This window comes from Tamandua tetradactyla, chromosome 7 (assembly GCF_023851605.1).
Source record: "Tamandua tetradactyla isolate mTamTet1 chromosome 7, mTamTet1.pri, whole genome shotgun sequence".
Taxonomy (NCBI): domain Eukaryota; kingdom Metazoa; phylum Chordata; class Mammalia; order Pilosa; family Myrmecophagidae; genus Tamandua; species Tamandua tetradactyla.
The window spans coordinates 36,107,820-36,130,510 of record NC_135333.1 but is presented as its reverse complement, the minus strand read 5'-3'; the positions used below and the strand labels follow the sequence as shown (position 1 = coordinate 36,130,510).

General features: G+C 41.7%; 1 protein-coding gene across 2 annotated transcripts in view; it reads left to right on the top strand.

Annotated features, from left to right (window-relative positions):
* Positions 1–20,778, top strand: part of POLDIP3 (DNA polymerase delta interacting protein 3) — a 38,116-nt gene extending 17,338 nt beyond the window's left edge. For both annotated transcript variants that reach the window (XM_077169067.1, XM_077169066.1), the window contains exons 4-9: positions 1,502–1,597; positions 5,622–5,801; positions 6,730–6,807; positions 9,491–9,620; positions 17,670–17,736; positions 18,499–20,778. In XM_077169067.1, coding sequence (XP_077025182.1) covers positions 1,502–1,597; positions 5,622–5,801; positions 6,730–6,807; positions 9,491–9,620; positions 17,670–17,736; positions 18,499–18,676 — 729 coding nt within the window. In that variant the 3' untranslated portion in view covers positions 18,677–20,778. The remainder of the gene's footprint in view (positions 1–1,501; positions 1,598–5,621; positions 5,802–6,729; positions 6,808–9,490; positions 9,621–17,669; positions 17,737–18,498) is intronic.
* The last annotated feature ends 1,913 nt before the right edge of the window (positions 20,779–22,691 follow it).

The following is a 22,691-nucleotide window of genomic DNA, read 5'->3' as shown; positions in this document are numbered from 1 at the left end:
GTTGCAATTGTAAATGGGATTCGTTTCTTGATTTCCCCCTCAGCTTGTTCATTACTAGTGTATAGAAATGCTACATATTTTTGAATGTTGATCTTGTAACCTGCTACTTTGCTATACTCATTTATTAGCTCTAGTAGTTTTGTTGTGGATTTTTCCGGGTTTTCAACGTATAGTATCATATTGTCTGCAAACAGTGATAGTTTTACTTCTTCCTTTCCAATTTTGATGCCTTGTATTTCTTTTTCTTGTCTAATTGCTCTGGCTAGAACCTCCAACACAATGTTGAATAATAGTGGTGATAATGGACATCCTTGTCGTAAATAACATTTTTAATAACTGCAGAATTTATTACATTGATATTGCAGTCTATTTAAACCATTTGCCTTTAATTTTGCATGATTAAGAATCCTTCTGCTCTGAATGTGTCTGTGGATAAAACTCTTTCTAGGTTGTGGACTAATTTGTATGGACTAGGTTCCCTGGTGTTTTAGTAAGCTGCTGGTTTGCAGTATACCAGAACCAGAATGGCTTTTAAAGGGGGCAGTTTATTAAGTTGGAAGTTTACAGTTCTAAGGCCATGAAAATGTCCAAGTTAAGGCATCGGGGGGAAGGTACCTTAACTCCAAATAAAGGGCCAGTGAAGTTCAGGGTTTCTCTCTGAGCTGAAAAGATACATGGTGACATCTGCTAGCTTTCTCTCCAGGCTTCTTCAACAGCTTCCCCAGGGCTCTGTCTGTTCTATTGGCTCTGTCGGTTCTGGTGGCTCTAAAGCTTTTTCCAAAATGGTTCTCTCTTAAAGGGCTCCAGTAAGCAACCCCACCTTCAGTGGGTAGAGACACATCTCCATCTAATCAAAGGTCACACACACAATTGGGTATGTCAGATCTCCATGGAGATAATATATAATCAAAAGATTCCAACCTATAGTATTGAATCAAGAATAAAAGAAATGGCTGCTTAAAACAAGATTGGATTAGGATTAAAACGGCTTTTCTAACCAATCAAGTCATCTAATCAAAAGTTACCACGCATAGTTGGGTGGGTCACAGCTTCATGGAAGCAATCAGAAAGATCCCACCCAGCAATATTCAATGAGGGTTACAAGTCATGCCTTTTCTGGAGTGTATAATAACTTCAAACTGGCACACCAGGGATGAATTTTCTAAGCCAAAGGATGTAAACAGGCATTTTGAAGACACTTGATAGGTATTGTCCACTTGTAAAAAGGTACTCCTCACACACTTGGAGGTTGGACTTTCTTCACAGGAGTCGGCCTGTCGAGGCTGGAATCTCAGCCCCTGAGGCTGGTCTCATAGGCACCTCCATCCTGCCCCCATCTTGTCTGACCCTTCACTCTCTGTGGCCTTCATATCCCTGCTGTGCTTGTTCCCCTTGTCTATCAAGGGCCTGCTTGGAGCACAGGCCTGGGTATAGGTTGCAGTGAATACTCTGAGCTCTCCTGGACAAAGATGCACTTCAGCTTATATTTCTTTATTCTCAGAATTTATATGATCTGGACGAAGATGATGATGTTGTAACTCCCATTCCAAGTAAACAGATGAAATTTGCAGACTCTTGCAGCCTCCTCCATCATGTGGTATGGTGCTTTATATTTTTCATACACTCACTGTGTGTATCTGATAGGTAGATGGCAGAGATTATGGGAGTAGGGGCTTTCAATTCAGAAATTTCTTGGTTGTGAGAATTTGAGAGCTGGAACAAGTCTAATCCCCTGGCTTATAAAAGCAGAGGCTGGGTACATACTGGCTTACTTTAGGTCCTATAGCTAGTAAAGTGCAGAGCCGCAGTTCCAGGTGCTGTGCTCAAGACATGGCAGGGGCAATATGAGTAATCCCACACGAGGGAATCCCGTTTTCTTTCTTTATGGCAGGACATGTTCCTTCGCCCTCCATGGTCAACAGCATTGGCCCTATTTTTGGATTCCAAATTCCCTTGGTTAGTAGGTTAGCAAGAATAAACTGAACCTTATCTGTGGGCTCCATCAGTTGCAGCCTGCATGCAGAGAAAACCTATAGGTCAGGGTGCTGGCCAGATGTCATGTTAAGGGAAGAAAGAAAGAAAGCAGTGAACATCTGGTTGCATCAGGGATGTATGCCTGCTCAGCTCAGTGATGTAGCCAGAGTACACGCATGTCCTCTGTTTTGCCTTCAGAGGTCCAAGGACTCCATTTTGGTCACTGCACTGAATGTGTGGACCTATCTCCTGGGCACTAATAAAGCTCTTTTTTTTTCTTTCTTTTTAATTGAAAAATCTTCACACATAAACATTCTATACATGGTAGGCAATCGATGGCTCACAATAGCATCACACAGTTGTGTATTCATTACCAGGATTGTTTTTTAGAACATTTGCATGACTCCAGAAAAAGAAATAAAAAGAAAAACTCATACGTACATTATACCTTACCCCTCCCTTTCATTGACCATTAGTGTTCCCATCTATCCCATGTACCCAATTTATTTTACCCTTTGTCCCCCCTAGTTTTTATTTGTTATCTGTATTTTTTACTCGTCCGTCCATACCCTGAATATAAGGAGCTTTAGGCACAAGGTTTTCACAATTACAATCACATTGTAAACATTGTATCTTTATACAATCCTCTTCAAGAATTAAGGCTACTGGAAAACAGCTCAACAGTTTCAGCTACTTTAGCCACTCCAATATACCATAAACTAAAAAGGGGTATCTATATAATGCGTAAGAATAACCTCCAGAATAACCTCTTGACTCTATTTGAAGTCTGTCAGCCACTGCAGAGACTTTATTTTGTCTCACTTCTCTCCTCCCCCTTTTGGTCAAGAAGGCTTTCTTGATCTCTTGATGCTGGTTCCCAGCTTATCCCAGGCTTTCTGTTCCACGTTGCTAGGAAGTTTACACCCCTGGGAGTCATGTCCCACGTGGTAGGGAAGGCAGTGAGTTCACCTGCTGAGTTGGTTTAGAGAGAGAGGCCACATCTGAGCAACAAAAGAGGTTCTCTGGGGGTGACTTTTTTTTAAATTTATTTTTAAATTTTTATTTATGATACATCACCACATACAAACACAAACATTCTTATCATGTGATCATTCCATTCTTGTTATATAATCAATAACTCACACTATCATGACATAGTTGTATATTCATCATCATGATCATTTCTTAGAACATCTACATCAATTCAGAAAAAGCAATAAAAAGAAAACAGAAAAAAATTCATACATACCATACCCCTCACCCCTCCCTTTCACCAATCACCAGCACTTCAGTCTACTAAATTTATTTTAATATTTGTTACCCCTATTATTTATTTATTTTTAATCCATATGTTTACTTGTCCATCGATAAGGTAGACAAAAGGAGCATCAGACACAAGGCTCTGACAACCACACAGTCGCACTGCGACAGCCATATCATCATACAATTATCTTCAAGAAACATGGCCACTGGAGCACAGCTCCACATTTTCAGGCAGTTCTCTCCCACCTCTCCATTATACCTTAACTAAACAGGTGATACCTGTTTAATGTGTAAGAGTAACCTCCAGGATAACCTCTAGATTCTGTTTGGAATCTCTCAGCCACTGAAACTTTATTTTGTCTCATTTAGCTCTTCCCCCTTTTGGTCGAGAAGATTTTCTCAATCCCTTGATGCTGAGTTCCAGCTCATTCTAGGATTTCTGTCCCATGTTGCCAGGAAGGTCCACACCCCTGAGAGTCATGTCCCACATAGAGAGGGGCAGGGCAGTGAGTTTGCTTGCTGTGTTGGCCGAGAGAGAGGCCACATCTGAGCAACAGAAGAGGTTCTCCTGGGGGTGACTGTTAGGCCTAATTTTAAGTAGGCTTAGCCTGTCCTTTGTGGAATTAAGTTTCATATGAACAAACCCCAAGATTGGGGGCTCGGCCTATTGCTTTGGCTATCCCCACTGCCTGTGAGAATATCAAGAATTCTCCATTTGGGGAAGTTGAATTTTCCCCCTTTCTCACCATTTAGGGATGACTCTTAGGCCTAATTTTAAGTAGGCTTAGCCTGTCCTTTGCAGGAATAAGTTTCATAGGGATGAACCCCAAGATCGAGGGCTCAGCCTCTTGATTTGGTTGTCCCCACTGCTTGCAAGAATATCAGAAATTCTCCAAATGGGGAAGTTGAATATTTCCTCCTTTCTCCCCATTCCCCTAAGGGGACTTTGCAAATACCTCCTTATTCCCTGCCAAAATCACTCTGGGATTCATTGGGGCATCACACTAAGCTGGACAAATCAACAAAATCTCATGCCCTGTTCAAGATTCCATGTACTTATGGTATTCAACTAAACTGACCATACAAGTTAAATTTGGAAATCACTACCCAAAATATAAATTTTGCACCCAGTAAGCATCTGTCCCTTTAATTTCATACAGAAGTTGAAGTTTTAAAATGTGAACGATATCATCCTTTACCCATTCTTCTGATACATCTTAGTCCTATCCAGATCAGTTTCATTCATATCTCTGCTTGATGTCTGATCATTTTTTCACTAATGAAGCTCTTAAATGATATGTGAAGCTGTGTAATACCAATTTGTTTCTTTACGAAGGGGCTAGGCCTTTCTAATAGACTGCTTGGGTTTATCAGCTGGCTTAGTGCTAACAGTATTTGAGAATTTAAAGTTCTGAATGCTTTATATTAACTCATGGGTACCATTATTATCCTCTTTTTATAGATAAGACTTCAAGCATAGAGAGATTAAATAAACTTGCTTGTCAGGAATAGATCCAGAATTTGAGCCTAAGTAGTCTGCTCCCAGGTTCACGTGTTTAATCACCACATTGTGTTGTCTCTTGAGACTTAGAGAGAGGCTCAGGGAGTATGGAATCCAGCATGGAAGAGTCCTGGTAAATCATGCCTATGGTATGCTCTGGCCAGCCTCTGTGAGGCTTTTTTTTTTTCCTGGGCCAGTGCCTGGTAAACCCTGCCCTAAACTGAAACATACGCTTGCCACTTCTGCTGCATACACCCTTTGCCTCAGGCATGTTTATGCAAGGAAATTTATTGGGTTAGCATCCTAAGTTGGGAGGAGAATGCCGTTTTGGATGGTCTGTCTGTGCTGACTGGACAGGCCCGGCCCTGACAGTCTGACACCTTGTCAGCTAGTGCCCTTTGGGGTGGGTGCCTCTGTATGGCCAGAGCAGAGGCCAGAAAGCTTGGGGGTTCCGTGCCCTCTTCAGAGTGGGTCTCATTGCTCAGTCATCCTGCAAGTGGTGGTTAGCCTGTTGTGAGAGAAGCATGTCTAGGAATGAACTTGTTCACAAGCTTTTGGCCTTTTGACCAGTGCCAAATTGTAGTTTTCATAAGGTCCAGATGTGATGGGTGAGTTTGTGGTTCCTGGGTAAGCTTCCAAGTCAGGGTTATATGGAAGCTCTTGGCAAAAAGCTTCCAGTACAGTGGAAAGCTGCTTCTCTGAGGAAGTAGGTAAGCTGTATGTTTTCCTGTCCTCCCTCTGGGTTGTCAATAGCAACCTTTTTTGGCTCCAAACCTCTAATGCAGTTCAGAAGCTGGGAGACATTGACAGCCAGCCTCTCGGAGCTTCTTCAGAAGAATCCAAGTCTCTGGCTTCTCAAACTCCTTTCTGCCTCTTTATTTAGGCTGGGCTGAGCAGTTCTAAGCTTTCCATGTCCAAGGCCCTGCCTCTCACCAAAGTGGTCCAGAATGATGCATACACAGCCCCTGCTCTCCCCTCATCTATTCGAACAAAAGCCTTAACCAATATGTCCCGGACACTGGTGAACAAGGAGGAACCCCCTAAAGAGCTGCCACCCACCGAGGTGAGTTGAGGGTGAGTTGAGGGTAAAGAACAGAAAGTGACCACTTTACTTGTATCAGCGTGTGCTGGCTCTAAAGGATGTATGTGCCTTGTTGGGTCCTTACTGCCCCTCTTTGGGCTAGACCTCGCCACCCCCATTTTCATATGTGCAAACCAAAACAGACTGGCAAACAGAGCACTGTGTCTAGCAATACCACAAAGGTCTACCCCAAAGAGAGCTGTTGGGAGCACTAAACAAATAATATCTAATTCCTCTTTGGGAAATCTGGGAAGGCTTCAGGAAGAAAGTGCCATTTGAGCTGGGTGTGTCTTGAAACATGAGTAGTAATCAAAGAGGAGACTCAGAGGCCTGAAGGGGCCTGGCAGAGTTGGTATTTGTTTCCTCATTGCTAAAGCAAATACCATCCAGTGGTTTAACTGAAACATTGGAAATTGGAGAAGTTCAAATTAAGCATCATCAAGGCAGTGCATTTCCTCAGAAGACTATGGCATTCTGGGGGTGGCTGCTAGTGATCCTTGGTCCTTGGCCCCTCTGTCACATGGCAGTGCACATGGCAGCGCACATGGCAGCCTCTTCCGCTTTCTCCATCTGAATTTCATTTTGCTTATAAAGAATTGACTAAGACCTATCCTGATTGGGTTGGGCCACACCTTAACTGAAGTAATCTCACATAAATGTCTGATTTAAAATGGGTTCACACCCCCAGGAGTGGATTGAGTTTAAGAACATGGTTTTCTGGGGTCCATAACTCCAACCACCACAACTGGAAAATGATGGGAGTATCTCTTCTCTTTTCGGTGGATGGATGGGGAGCATGACCCACTCCCCATGCGGGTTTCCTCTGGATCTCCTTGCCTGGAGTAAGCTCTGCTTATGAGCATGCGTGCCTGTTGTCTGACCTCTGTTAATGCTCTTACCTATGTGGCAGCCTGTCCTCAGTCCCCTGGAAGGCACCAAGATGACTGTGAACAATCTGCACCCCCGGGTCACCGAAGAGGATATTGTTGTGAGTACTGTGGCCTGCCAGAAGTTTACCTTTCCAGTCACTTCTGTGCCATGGTTCCCCAAGACCATCCCCAGGTTTGATGAGTCTCTAGAAGGAATATAGTCATTCTCATAGCTAAGATTTTTTACAATGAAATGATACAAAGCAAAATTAACAAAGGAAAAAGGTTCAGGTAGTGAAGTCCTCCTAGAGTCTTCTCCCAGTGGATTCACATAGGAAATGCTTAATTTCTCCAACAACAAGCTGTAACAGCATGTATGAAATGTTCACCAGGGAAGCTCGTTAGAGATTCATGCCCAGGGTTTTATTGTGGACTGATCACATGGGCATCCTCTGCCTGGCATATACCAAAATTCCAGGCCCCAGAAGGCAACTAGGTGTTCAGTGTAAAGTATATTGTTTGCACACATAGTTTGGGCACAGTGAGCCACTCTTAATCAGTTCAGGTGGTGGAACCCTCTAGAAATCCATGTTCAGGGGCCAGTCAAGGGCCAGCCTTGTAAGCAGACCTTTCAAAGCCCCATGATAGTCACTCTTTTCTGATGCATCCACAGTAGAGCCAGACACCTGGCCTGGACAGGTGCCATAATTATTCGTAAATGGGACCCTTTGATCCTGCTGTGCAACACCCCATGGTTGAGATTTTCCTGTGCACCTTCAGGGCCTCTTGCCTCTTCTGGAGGTTTACATGATGATTCCAGAGTAAAAGGAATAGGATGGATTGGTGTTCATCTGGTCATTAGACTCTGTCCCATTCATGGTTGTCATGGTTAAGACCTGATGAGGAGAGGTCCACATGCAGCCAGAACTTCCTTTTCAACCTCATTTTTCACTCAGCCATCAAAAAACTCCTGTGAGTTTAGAAATCCAGAGACCCTTTTAACTTTGAACCTTCTGATCACAAAATGAAGGCAGCTAGAGACTCCAGCCTCTCCCTGCATCTGAGTCACAGCTTCTCTGTCAGTCCACAAAGGCTGCCACATTTGTTCAGGGTTTTACTTGTGAAGCACATGAGTGCTGTGGGATTTTAGAGTTAAGCAGTCTCAGCAGAGGGTCTGTTCGCTCCTTAGCAAGCATGCAGTGAACAGTGGGTATGAGAATTGACATTGTAGCCTCCCTTGTGCAATACTTGGTAATTCATAAGGAATTAAAATAATTTTTTTTCATGATTATGAAAGTAATACAGTTGCCATTCAGTGAGCACTTACTGGGTGCCAGCACTTTGTAAGCCAAATCTTTGAAAAAAATGAAACAGTGGAAAGCTGAATATGTTGGTTCAGTTCTCCAGGGAAACAACCTAAAGGAGAGATAGATACATGTAAATTTCATGCAATTTATTATAGCAATTGGTTCACATGACCATCGGGATTGGCAACTCTGAATTCTGTAAGTTGGGAACTCGTTCCCAGTTCCAAACTGGCTGGCTGAAGTAGAGACAGAAATTCTTTTTCTTTCTTTCTCTTTTTAAGGCCTTCAGCTCATTAGATGAGACTTCTGTCTTTGCAGAATGTGATTTCCTTTGTTGATTGTAGATATAATCAGCCATCAGTGCAGTCAATTGGCTAATGATATAAATCCACCAAATTTCCTCACAATAATAAGCCAGTGCTTCCTTGACCAGACACCTGGGCACCATACCCTAGCCATGCCGACACATGAGCCATTGCACTGATCATCGGTAATGGTCGTTACTTAGAGAAAATTGCCAGTGATAATCACCCTCACTTCTTTTATATGCAAACACATAATAGTAAAACAAACAGCAAGATTGGGATCATTCCTAGTGTTGCGTTCCATATTAAGTTGTCTGTTGTGGTCTTCACATAGCAACCTTGTGAGGGTAGTTTAAGAAGGAGAAATAAATGCCCTGAGTGCCAGTTGGCTTCTGTCCTCTCCACATTGTTCTCTCCCTGGCCTCCAACTTCTCCTTAAAACTAGGAAGGGATTAGGGTGAGTGATGATGGCTACACCTTTGTACAAAGCCCTAGGCATTACTTCATTTGAGCTTTACACCCATGTGGGAGGGAGGTTAGGCCAGTCTTTTCTACCTGTATCAGAAGAGAAAGTCAGCCCCAGAGAAGTTAACTAAGCTGATAGGAGGCTGAGAGAGATCAAACCTAGGTTTGATTCAGGGTAACCAACCACTCTGGCTGACCAGGGTCCATCTGTCCCAGTGTTAGCACCGAAAGTCCCGTGTTCTGAGAAACCCCGGTCCAGGCAAACTGGGATGGTTGGAGCTCCAGAATTTGTTTTTCCACCAAATTCCCAGGTAGTGTGTTAGCCATTTTCTTTCTTTGATGAACCTCCACTTTCATTTTTATGATGGAGCTCTCTGAACAAAGGCCCCTAACTAGTATCTCTGTTGAAGGAATGGGTTTTAAGGTGGGAAGACTGCGGTGGTAACTTGTCGGAGATTACAGGTATTCGAGGATTTATAAACCCAGGCCCGTTTCTCACAGCCAGCGGAGATTGTCCCCTCACCTAGTCCTGGGCTGTAAAACCTATGGGTGTCCCTGGGACACCATCTAAAATGGAGCTTCCTTGAAATCTTGGGTTCTCGGCTTTATGCAACTGAAACACAACTGCTGGCCAACCCACGGCCCCTGGAGTGTGTGGACGGCAGGTAATCAGGGTGACTGCTTGAAATTCTCCCCTCACCTCTAACCCCTCTTGTGTTTTACAGGAGCTTTTCTGTGTGTGTGGAGCCCTCAAACGGGCTCGGCTGGTCCACCCTGGAGTAGCGGAGGTGGTCTTTGTGAAGAAGGACGATGCCATCACCGCATATAAGAAGTACAACAACCGGTGTCTGGATGGTAAGTCAGAAGAAGGCAGCCACCTTACCCTTCGGCTCCTCACTCTGCAGACCCCTCTCTAGGGGCTCCTCTGTACCAAGAGTAGGGAGGTTTGCTAAGTCTCTGGGTAGTGCAGAGCTGTGCATTCTACAGAGCCTTGGATTTTCACCCAGCACTAACGGCTGCTAGAAGGAATATGCTATTTCTCCATGGTTGATTCTCAAGGGATCTTCCCTGAGACGCCAAGAGCCACAATTTCCTCCTTCCACATGTTGGTCTCCTTACTGCTGTTATCACTGGTTCCTCAAAGGCCAGTAGCCTGCTTCAGATGTTGGTACCTGGATGTGCTCTGCTCCTAGTGAGTAAACTGCTGATTTTGCTGATTTCACATTTACCTTATTCATCTCCAGATAGCCTGTAGAGAGAAGGTTCTGTCTGCCATGCTCCTTTCCACTTATTCTTCCAGCATTTAGTGAGTACCTCCTGGGAGTAATGCCTTGTGCTAGAAGTGGAGATGCAGAGATGACTAAAACATGGACTTGGTCCTTCCTGACAATCTGCCTTTTAAATTAGAGGGATTCCATTAATGTAATTATCAATATGATTGGTTTAACTCTGCCCTTGCTGTAATTTTTTGTTAGTCTAGTATGTTCTCTGTTAATTTCCCCCCCTTTCCTTATTTTAGATTGAATATTTTGTATGATTCATTTTATCTTCACTATTGGCTTATTAGGTGTCTCTTTATTTTTTTAGTTGGCCAACTGTATACATTATATATCTTTAATTTACCACATTGAACTTTCAAATAAATGTTATTAAACTTCACATATATTGTAATGACTTTGCAACAGTACAATTCCATTTCCCCTTTCTTTCTAAATTAGTTTCCTATGGCTGCTGTAACAGATTACCACAAATTGAGTGGTTTAACAACAAGAATATATTATTTTACAGTTCTGTAAGAGTCAGAAGTCCTAAAATCAGGGTTCTGTTTGTACTTCTGTGTTACTTCTGGACCCTCTATGGTACAATCTGTTCTATTGCCATTTCCAGCTCCCAGGGGCCACCTATAGTCCTTAGCTTGTGCCCCCATGCTCCGTCTTCAAAACTAGCTGCATAACAACTTCCAGTTTCTCTCTCTCGCTCATCCAGGATAATCTCCCCCTATCAAGATCCTTAATTTAATCACACCTGCAAAGTCTCTTTAGCCATGTAAGGTAAACGCTTACAGGTTCTGGGGATTAGCCGATAGACTTCTTTGTTGGGGGGAGGGCATTATTCAACCTACAGCACTGTCTTTTGTGCTGTGGTTTTCATACATTTTAACTCTGCATATGTCATAAACTCAACAATACATTGTTATATTTTTGCTTTGAATAGTTACTTTTTTCTAATAAAAATTTTAAGATGAAACTCATATATTGTACAACCGACCCTTTTAAAGTATATAATTCACTGGTTTCTATGATATCATCACCACACTTGGTTTTAGAAATGTTCATTACCTTAAAAAGAAACCCTGTACTCATTAGCAGTTGCTTTCCATTCCCATCCCCGACCACAGCCTTAGGCAACCATTAATCTATTTCCTGTCTATATGGATTTGCATATTTTGGACATTTTATATAAATTATACATTTATATGAAGTATTTTGTGATTGGCTTCTAATTTACTTAGTGTGATGTTTTCAAGGTTCATCCATGTTGTAACATGGATTGGTGCTTTATTCCTTTTTATGGCTGAATAATATTCCATTGTATATGGATATACCACATTTTGTTTATTCATTCATCAGTTGATGGACATGAATTGTTTCTGTTTTTTGGCTCATGAATTTTGATGCTGTGAACATGTGTGTACAAGTTTTTGCATGGATGTACATTTTCATTGGTCTTGGGAATATACCTAGGAATGGAATTGCTGAATCATATGGCCTATGATCAACTTTTTGAGGAGCTTCCAGACTGTTTTCCAAAGCAGTTACACTGTTTTACAATTTGACCAGCAGTGTATTAAGATTCCTGGTTCTTCACATCCTTTTCAACACTTAGATCTGTCTTTTTTTTTTATGGCTGTCCCAGTGGGTGATAAATGTGGTAGGTATAGCATTGTGATTTTGAATGCCTTCAGGCATTTCCCTGAAGGCTCATGAGGGTAAGCATTTTTTTTTTCAAGTTCTTATTGGCCCTTGATATCTTTGGAGAAATGCCTGTTCAGAACCTTTTCCTGTCTTTTAATGGGGTTGTCTTTTCATTATCTAGGTATAAGACTTATTTATATATTCTGGATACATCCCTACTGTATAAATAATTTGCAAATATTTTCTCTAATTTGGTTGTGTGTTTATACTTCTTTTTCATTGTATACATTTATAGTTATATATTTCCCTCTAAGCACTGCTTTGGCTATATCCCATAACTTTTGCCATGTTGTGTCTTCAGCCTCATTCACCTCAAAGTATTTTCTAATATATTTTATGATTTCTTCTTTAACCCATTGGTTATTTAGGAGTATGTTGTTTAATTTCCACATATATGTGAATTTCCCAAATTTCTTTGTACCAATTCTGGATTTCATTCTGTTGTGGTCAGAAAACATACTTTGAATGATTTCAGTTTATTGAGGCTTATTTTATGTCATACCATATGGCCTATCCTGGAGAAAGAAGGTTCCATGTGTACTTGAGGAGAATATAGGTTCTGTTGCAGTTGGATGGAATGTTCTAAGATGTTTGTTAGGTCTAGTTGGTTTATACTGTTCTTTGGTCTTCTGTTTACTTGTTGATCTTCTACCTGGTGGTTTTATCCATTAATGAAAGTGTGGTATTGAAATCTCAGCTGCTTTTGTTGTCTGTTTCTCCTTTCACTTCTGTCATTTTTTGCTTCATGTAATTTGAGACTCTGTTGTTAGTTGTGTATATGTTTGTAATTATTATATCTCCCTGATGTATTGATCCTTCTATCATTATAAAATGTCACTCTTTATCTTTAATTTTTTGTTTCACAATCCATTGTCACTAATGAAAAGTTAGCTGTTGATCCTATACTTCCCTTGTACAGGACAAATTGTTTTTTTCTTGCTTTCATGATTTTCTCTTTGTAGTTGCTTTCAGTATGTTCACTTTTAATATGTCGGTGTGTGGATCTCTTTGTATTTATTCTACTTGGAGTTCATTGAGCTTAACGGATATGTACATTAATTTGTTTTTTTATAAAATTTGAGATTTGCTGTTATTTCATCAAATATTTTTTATGCTCTTTTCTCTCTCTCCTCTTTCTGGTGCTCCCATTACTCATATGTTGTGATTGATATCTCACATTTCTCTTAGGTTCCATTCATTTTGGCTCGTTATTTTCTCTCATAACCTTTGGATTGCATAATGTCTGTCAGTCTATCTTCAGTTTGCTAAGTCTTACTTCTGCCAGCATAGATCTGTTTTTGAGCCCACTTGGAGAATTTTCCATTTCAGTTATTTTAATTTTCATCTCCAAAATTTTCATTTGATTTTGGTTCTGTTTATAATTTATGCATCTTTATTGAAGAGATATTGTCATCACACCTTCTTTTACTTCTCTAAGTATGGTTTACTTTAGTTTTTTGAACATGTATTTAATGGTTACTTTGAAATCTTTATTAAATCCAACATCTGTACCATCTTAGAGGCAAGTTTCTGTTGCCTGCTTTCTTTCCACTGTATGGGTCATGCTTATCTTTCTGGCTCTTTGCATGTTATCTATTTCCCTCACATTGTATACCCTCTGAATTTTCTCTGGTCATTTGTTTCTCTGGGCATTTGTACAGTCACACCAATGACAGTGGTTTTAGCAGGGCTACCTTTGATTCTTTTTTTGCTCTGTTAAGCTGTCTGGCCCTGTTGGTATCACACCTAGCTATTAGCTTCTATTAATTTCCAAGTCATTGCTACTTTGTTTTCAGCTGTGACCTGAGGCTTAAATTGCTCCGCAGTGCGATCAAATTAATTTTGGGCTCTTGTAGAGGTATTCTTTGAGGTCTGCTCTGATCCAGTTAAAGACTTTTCTTAACTGTCTCTTTTTTTTGCCTTTTCTGTTAGACTTGTAGATGCTCTAGGGTTTTGCTTGTTGCTCTCAAGCCACCAGCTTCCTCTTCATTGCTGCCACCAAAATCTCCATTGTTTTTGACAGTTCCCGTAGGCTTGAACTTCCTCATATTCTGTTCCAAATAAAGCTCTCCAAAAGAGCTTTGAAACTCTCTGTTCTTATGGCCTGCCTTTCCCTATTGGAAAAACCCCTCTGAGTCAGTGCTCTACAACTTGGGAAATTGGAAGATGGCCAGATTTTCTTGGCATGACATTGGCGCTTTATTAGTGGAGCTCTGGGAGGGGACAGTAGTCTTCTCAGACTGCCTCTCCTCATGTTGAACCTCACTCTATGAGTGGTGGGGGCCAGGTTGTATTCTCAGACTGTCATTCTTTGGTAGAACTTCCACCCTTATGGGTTGGAGCTGGGTATAGGAACCACAAATCTCTTAGCCTGCCTAGCATAGAGCCTATGCAAAACAAAATCCGAAGTGGAATGAGAATTGCTGCTGCCTCCCTGTCTTGGGAGTGGGTATGGTAGAAGGCCGGTCCTCTTGACTGCACCCACCTTGGTTGAAACTTGGGTGACCTTGAGGCAAGAGGAGAGCAGGTCACGGCTTGAATTTCACATATTCTCCCTGCTGTTACTGAGATTTAGTACATTTTCTTGTGTAAATGTTTCTTCACTTGCTATATGCATTAGAACACTCTCCAGAGACTTGAATGTTTTGTTTATTTGTTTTTGTTTTTTATAATTTTCAACAGTGTCACTTCACTAGAGGGAGGGTCCATGGAACTCCTTACTCCACCACTTTGGAATTCATGTCCTTTACTTCTCTTTTATAGAGATTAAAATATGAGACAAAAATGTGCTTTTATATTTACATGAAAAGTAACCATTTCCTTTGTGTAATTCCAAATTTTTATCTGGTATCTTTCTTTCTGCCTGAAGAGCTGCCTACATGTCTGCTGTACATGTCCGCTGGCAGTGAATTCTCTCAGGTTTGTTTATCTGAACACAGCCTTTATTTTATTTCACTTTTTTTTTAAAAAGATACTTTTCACTGGGTATAATATTTTGGGTTTGGCAGTTTTTCTTTAGGCATTTTAAACATGTTTCATGGCCCAACAAGAAGAAGTACATTGATATTTTAGTCTTTGTTCTTCTATAGATAGGCTTTTTTTTTTGTTTCACTGCGTTTTACGTTTTTCTCTATTGCTGACTTTCAGCAGTTTCTGATGTGCTTTAATATAGTCTTTAACATGACTCTGCTTAGGTTTTGTTGGACTACTTAGATCTGTGGGTTTATAGTTTTCAGCTATTATTTCTTCAAGTACTCCCCCCTTTTCCTCATTAGACTCCAATTAAATATGTTAGACCAGTTGATATTGTCCCACAGGCTAATGTACCTTTGTTCATTATTTTGTTTCATTTTAGATAGTTCTTGTTGTTATGTCTTTTTGTTCACTGGTCTTCCCCATTGTTTGATCTTTGATTTGTGGCCTGGTATGCTCTCTAGAAATTTTTCTTCCTACAGTTGCTCAGTAAGTGTTAGATTCTATATTTTTCATCTTTAGAAATTCAATTAGGATCTGTTTTCTGTTTTCCATTTCTTTTGTCATTGTATTCATGTTTTCCTTTACCTCCTTGAATATAGCCAACATATTTATAATAGCTGTTTTAATGTTACTCTCTGTTAATTTCATTGTATCTGTCATTTCTAGGTCTGTTTCTTCACTGATTTTCCTCCTAGTTATGGACATTTTCCTCTTCTTATATATGTCTGGTAATTATTGCTTGGATGCTGGTTGTGGATTTTTATGTTGAGTGCTGGATTTTGTTGAATTCATTTAAAGTGTGTATTGCTTGCTAGTAGTTAAATTGTTTGCAGATTAGTTTGATACTTTCTAGACTTGGAAAGCTCTCTCTTAGGATGCATCTAGAATAGACTTTATCCTTGGGCTAATCTAACCACACTTTTAGGGCATGAAACAGCTGATTGCCTCGCATATTCAGTGAAATCTCCCTACTCTGGTTGGAAGGAACTTGAACAATTTGTAGCCTAGTGTGCTTTCTAGAAATTTTTCTTCCTACAGTTGCCCAGTAAGTGTTGATTGCTTTCCCAGCCTCATGGGATTTCACCTTAAGTGTATGCAGATGGGCAATTAGCCACAGATCCAGGGGGACCTCTGCAAATTGTTGGAACTCTTTTTTGTTTATTAATTTTTTTTTAAATACCAAAAAACACCAAACAAACGCAAACATTCTTAACTTTTGATCATTCCGTTCTACATAGATAGTCAGTAATTCACAATATTATCACACAGTTGCATATTCATCATCATGATCATGTCTTGGAACATTTGCATCTATTCAGAAAAATAAATAAAAAGAAAGCAGAAAAAAATTCATACATGCCCTACCCCTTACCCCTCCCTTTGGTTGATCACTGGCATTTCAATCTGAATTTATTTTAACATTTGTCCCCCCTATTATTTATTTTTATTCCATATGTTCTACTCATCTGTTTACAAGGTACATGAAAGGAGCACCAGATACAAGGTTTTCACAATCACACAGTCACATTGTGAAAGCTATATTATTATACAATCATCTTCAAGAACCGTGGCTACTAGAACACAGCTCTACATTTTCAGGCAGTTCCCTCCAGCCTCTCCATTACATCTTAACTAACAAGGTGATACCTGTTTAATGCGTAAGAATAACCTCCAGGATAACCTCTCGACTCTGTTTGGAATCTCTTAGCCATTGACACTTTATTTTGTCTCATTTTGCTCTTCCTCCTTTTAATCGAGAAGGTTTTCTCAATCCCTTGATGCTGAGTCTCAGCTCATTCTAGGGTTTTTCTCAGTTCCTTGATGCTGAGTCTCAGCTCATTCTAGGATTTCTGTCCCATGTTGCCAGGAAGGTCCACACCCCTGGGAGTCATGTCCCATGTAGACAGCGGGAGGGTGGTGAGTTTGCTTGTTGTGTTGGCTGGAGAGAGAGGCCACATCTGAGCAACAAAAGAGGTTCTCTTGGGGGTGACTCTTAGGCCTAATTTTAAGTAGGCTTGCCCTATCGTTTGTGGGGTTAAGTTTCATATGAACAAACCCCAAGATTGGGGGCTCAGCCTATAGCTTTGGTTGTCCTCACTGCTTGTGAAAATATCAAGAATTCAACTTGGGGAAGTTGAATTTTCCCCCTTTCTCACTATTCCCTGAAGGGGACTTTGCAAATACTTTTTTATTCACTGTTCAAATCACTCTGGAATTTATTGGGGCATCACTATGAACAAACCAGAACTGTTGGAACTCTTGCTCTCCATGAAGCTACCTTCTCCTTAGAATCCTGCAGCACAAATGCTAGGTGCCTCAATTTCCCTGAACTACTATCTCTGTCTCTTCTGCATATCAAGACCACTTGGATCTTTAGGTCCTCCATATTGTGCTGTGGCCTGGAAGCTTCTGCGAGGTGATAAGCTGGGGCAGTAGGTGGGCTCATCTCATGTGTTTCCCTTCTTCACTAGTTGTGGTCCTGTACTGCCTGTTGACCAATGTCTGAAAACAATTTCACATATTTTGCTTGGTTTTCTAGTTATTAAAAGGAGTATATAGTGTTTGTAGCTTCATGTGAGAGGCTAAGGTCTATACCTAAGAGATTGGGATCCTCTTACTTAATTTTACAGCATACTTGCTTCACAAATGATTTTGAATGGCTCTACACTGAGTATGTTTTTCCTCTCACTTCCACTCTCTTCTCTCCCCCGTATGAAGCAAAGTTTGTTGCCACTTTGCTTCTTAGTGCTGTCATTCCTGAGGTTTTGTGGGCCTCACACCCTGGTATTTTCTTAGTCTCTGGGTTTGGCTAAAATCCTGCAGCCCCATGCTGTGGAGCCAGAAATGCCAGTGGTGAATGTTTTGGCCCTTGGTGCTGGACATGGCATCCTTTGTCTTTTAGCATAAGGAACTGAGGTCTCACAGGAAGACCTTTTCTTTTTTGTTTTTTCAGGTCAGCCAATGAAGTGCAACCTTCACATGAATGGGAACGTTATCACCTCTGACCAGCCAATCCTGCTGTAAGTTCCAAAGATAGGGGTGCTGGGGTCAGGGTGGGCCTCTTCTGCTTGCTTTCTCTACACAATCATCTCTCTTCATTCTGAGAGAGGAGTTGCCTGCATCACCACTTTCTCCCTGTCCTTCATTCACTCCATTTCCTCTAATCTGGTGGTAAGGGCGCCGTCATGGTGCTGCCCTTGGTGAGTTTTCACTCTGGCCAGTGACTGTATGTGGTTATAACTCATGGTAATCTTAGAAGGAAATGATCGGGCAGGGTACCTGAGCTGGAGAATGGGAATGATGGGCTGCTTTAATTGGGGGAGGGAAAAGAGGTGCAGGGCAGGCCTGGCATAGGCTTTGAAGTTTAGAAAGACCAAAATTTGAACCCTGAGAAACGAATTGTGTGATTCGGATAAGTTTCTTCATCTGTGTTCTGGGAATAAGTTGTGTTCTGGAAAATATTAGGGTTTTGTGACCTAGTAAGTCTTGGAAACATTGGGCTAAAAAGAGACTTCTCAGAATGCTGAGTATACTCATGTGTTGTGTGCCCATCTAGGTGGAACATGCAGTGTTTCCTAAATGCGTGACCCTAGAACACAGCAGGCTGCGTCTGTGTTCTCACTGGTAGATAAGAAAAAGGATAGATTTGTTACAAGATGAATGAGATGAAGGGGTATGGAAAGCATTACACCCAGTGCCTAGCTCATAACAGATGCCCAGTAGATGCTGGCTCCCGTCCCTGAGGGAAAAATGACAGGATTTTGATTCTTCACTCTCCACAGACGGTTGAGTGACAGCCCTTCAGTGAAGAAGGAGAGTGAGCTGCCTCGCAGGGTGAATTCCACCTCTTCATCCAACCCGCCTGCCGAAGTGGACCCTGATACCATCCTGAAGGCGCTCTTCAAGTCCTCCGGTGCCTCTGTGACCACTCAGCCCACAGAATTCAAAATTAAACTTTGAGCAGGGGAGCAAGGCAGCAGGAAGTGGGGCAGAGGAGGGTGGCTCTGTTTCCCAAAGCAAAGTTTGTGACCAATGGGCCGTAGGACTGCAGGCCCCCGTGAGTGGGAAGGCTCGCCAGGGGCAGCGTTCTTCCTTCCTGGACGGGACCCGCCTTTCTGTGTTGTGTTCTCCCCTGTGCTCCTCTGTATGTTAATGTTTCCTCTTGTATGTCACCCCCCCCCCCCCCCCAGCCTCCCATCACCAGGCAAGCTTGTGTTTCTGAGTGTCCTTCCCCCTAACCTCAGCCCCAAACTGAATTCTTGCTCGATACAGAGCACTAATCTCTCGGTGGCTCCTTGGAATACAGGATAGGGGCTGTTTGAAGAAGATGGCTTTCTAAAGGGGCTGAGGCGTGCCTTTCTCCCTCTCTTTTTTAAACCTTTCAAACAAAGGGGGAAATGGGAACCGCCACTGTTGCAGTGAGAGCCAGGTTGTTGTGCCACTCACCCAGAGATGGCCTGGGTGGGGATCAGGTCCTCTTATCACGATTGGCTTCAGGCCCAGTCTGGACTCTGGAGAGGGCCATGTGGCAAGGGCAGGATGAGGCTGCTGCTCAGCTATGAGGGGTGCACCCCCAGCTCTTACCTTAGAGGGCCCTTGCTTTCTCAGGCAACCTAGAGTCCACATTTACCTTTTTATTAAGTTATGCTAAATGCTCCACCCCAGCTCTTTCTTTTGGACTTTTGGCTTGTTGCTAGGAGGGGCTTATACTGATAGCTCTCCCAGTCTTCATCTAGTGTGGCACTCATCACACCCTTGGTTTGGTGCAAATGCCACCTGGGTCAACACTATTAGTTGGACCTTCAAAGACTTTGTCACCTGTTCTATGACCCCTGTGAGTTTGGGAAATATTTTAATGGGAGATGTTTCCTGCCGCTAACATGGCTCTTCTCTGGCCTCAAATTTCTGTAGGACAACAGCCAAGAATGCTGAGAGGCACTTTACAGCTGCCACCAAGGGGCACTGCCTTTCCCTTGTGGGTCACCCACTCATCTATAACCAGAGTTATGTTCTTGCTTTGGCAGTGGGGAGGAAGGGGTGTCAGTAATTAAGGGAGCAGAGCAACCCTTCTAGACAAACCAGTGGGTAGTTCCCCCAGTATGATCAGTTGTATGTGCTTCCTACCCTCACAGCATTACTCTTGGTACCATTTTTAGTCTTCTGGATTGTCAGGACTATACACTCAGTCTTCTTTAGGTTTGTTGACACTGGCGGGAGTCCAGGCTATCAGGACTTAAGTGGGTTGGGCAGCAGGATCCTGGGAGCTGCAAAATTAGTGTCAAGTGCTGTGGCAGATGAAAGGCTAGGAAGTAAACCCCAGGATGTGAAGCGCTAAGAACCTTAGCCCAGTGAAAAATAACTTAGAAATTCATGTTTTCATGGAGTTAATAAATCTTTCAAGCAGTAGGGACCCAGGGTTTAAACCCAGCTAATCCTCTAGCTCTGAGGTTGGCCAGACCTAGAAAGTGCAAGGAATAAGGAAGTACTCCACTTTCAGTATCCCTCCCCCTCCCCACCAAGAATGCTGCTTTCCTTCCCTTGTCTCCCTTTAATGGGGACAGACTTACGTCTCTTCAGCAGCTGGAAGACATCCCTACCACACTTGAACCTTCTGGCCCAACAGAGCATCCAGAGGGGAGAAGGACCTGGTTTTTCAAGTGCTGAAAACAATCAGATCATTGCTTGGACTGTGCTTAGAGCAGGGATGGAAAATACCTACGTGAATGGCTTTACCCATCTCTCCTTTTCACATGCCAGACATGCTTTGTTTACTACTGTTTCATTGAGTCCAGCTGCAGCCTTCTTTTGCACCCCAAGCTTTGGAAGGTGATGGGGATGAGATGGTGGAACATGTTTACCTCCCCTGCTGTAGATGACAACATCTTGGTAAACAGGGAAGAGAAGGTGGTGGTCCAATCTTTGTTTCTTTCTCCACTTCCCACCCCATACATTATCCATCTGTGTTTTTTTTTTTTTTGTTCAAAAGGAGAGGAAGAAGCATTAAGTGATGGAGAAGACTATGTATTACTTAACCATTTCTGAATAAACATTTGTTATTCCTACCTCTGAGCTGTTATTTCTTAAAAGCTTCTGCTAAGTGGTCAGGAGGGATTTGGCACCAGAAGACAGGAATTTGCTTCTTTGCTTTTCTACTCATCAGCTATGACCTCGGGCCAGTTACTCACAGAACTCACTGAACCTCAGTCTTTGTAGCTGAGAGAATGTGATCATTAGTGACTGCCACTTATTTCCCTGTTTTTTTTTCCTTGCCTCATATTCCAACCTGAGAAGCTGGCAACCTAGAAATGCCAGTGGATATAGAGAAAAATGCCCCAAGAAAAACCTGCTCTTTAGTCAAAGGACCAGGAAGGCAAGACTGAAAATCACAGCCAAACACCACAGAAATAAACTGCAACCTCTCACCAGCAAAGGGTGAGTCAGGAAACTAGACTCCCACCCTTCCCAGGCTTGGGTACCCCAGCCTGTGAAGTAAAATGAGGAAAGACTTTGAGCTAACATGAAGGTGGATCAATTACTCAACCTAAACAACAGAAAAATAGACCCCCCCCCACCAAAAAAAAAAACAGTATCGGGGACTTCTGGTACTGTAACCAAAAAATAACCTAAAGTCTGTCATTGGAGTCCCAGAAGGAGTGAAGAAGTGTGGGGCTGAAAAAGCATTTGAAGAAATAATGGCTGAAACTGCCTAGATTTGGTAAGGGAAAAAAACCTCACAAATGCAATTGAATAGGTCCAGTGAACCCCAAACAGGATACACCCAAAGAAATCCACACTAAGACACATAGTCAAAATTCTGACAGCTAAAGACAAAAAAACAAAAAACAAAAAAAAAAAACAGCAGTGAGAAATACCCTGCATACAATTTGACTTCTCATCGTGTGCAATGAGACCAGAATGAAGTGGCACATTTTCAAGCAGTAAAGAAAAAAAACAACCAAGACCAAAAGTTCTAGAGCCAGCAAAACTTTTTTTTTTTTACATTTCTAATTTATTAAGTTACTTAAAGTTTATATATAGTCAGAAAATACACATTAGATGAGAACAAAAATTAAGTAGAAATACTATAAAAATGGTTCTGTTTGGTTTGCCAAAGGAGATTTATTAAGCTTATTTACAGTTCTAAGGCCATGAAAATGTTTAAGGCATCAACAAGAGGATACCTTCACTTGAGAAAGACTGGTCACATCCAGGGTTTCTCTGTTAGCTGGGAAGGAATGTGGCTGGCATCTCCTCATCATTTGCTCCTGGGTTGCATTGCTTTCAGCTTCTGATTCCAGTGGCTTTCTGTCAGCTCTCAAAGCATCTCCAAACATCTGTGTCTGGGCATCTGCTCTCTGTGTTGGCTCTTTTAAAGACTCCAGTAAACTAAGATCCATCTTAAATAGGTTCATAGAAATAATTCAATCAAAAGATCCCACCCACAATTGGATGGGTCTCATCTCCATGGAAACAACCTAATCAAAAGATCCCACCCACCATAAGTCCACCCCCACAAGACTGAATTAAAACAGCATGGCTTTTCTGGGGTACATAATTTCAAACCAGCACAGGTTCCAAGAAGCTATTTTAAAAGCTAAAAGTTAGCACATTTGGAAAAGGATAGATTTTTAAAAATCTATTGGCATTTTTCATGAGGAAACACCCTCCATTATGTAAAGTTTGATTGGAATTGACTTTATTCCCTAATAGTTAACTGGACAGAAATGAACACTAATACTTTGATACTAAAGTGAGATCTTAAGTATAAAGAAAATGTAGATCCTTCAGAACATGTCAATTTTGTCTCCACTTTGTATTTTTAATATTCACATCATTAAAATTGAGTTGTTCCTTCCTCATTTTCTTTCCCCCTATAAAACCTAAGGGTTTGCAGGTCTATAAAGGAGTAATCAGATTAGTTTATCAAGAGCATGATGAAAAAGCTCTCCATCTTTTTGGAGACCAGGCTAAACAA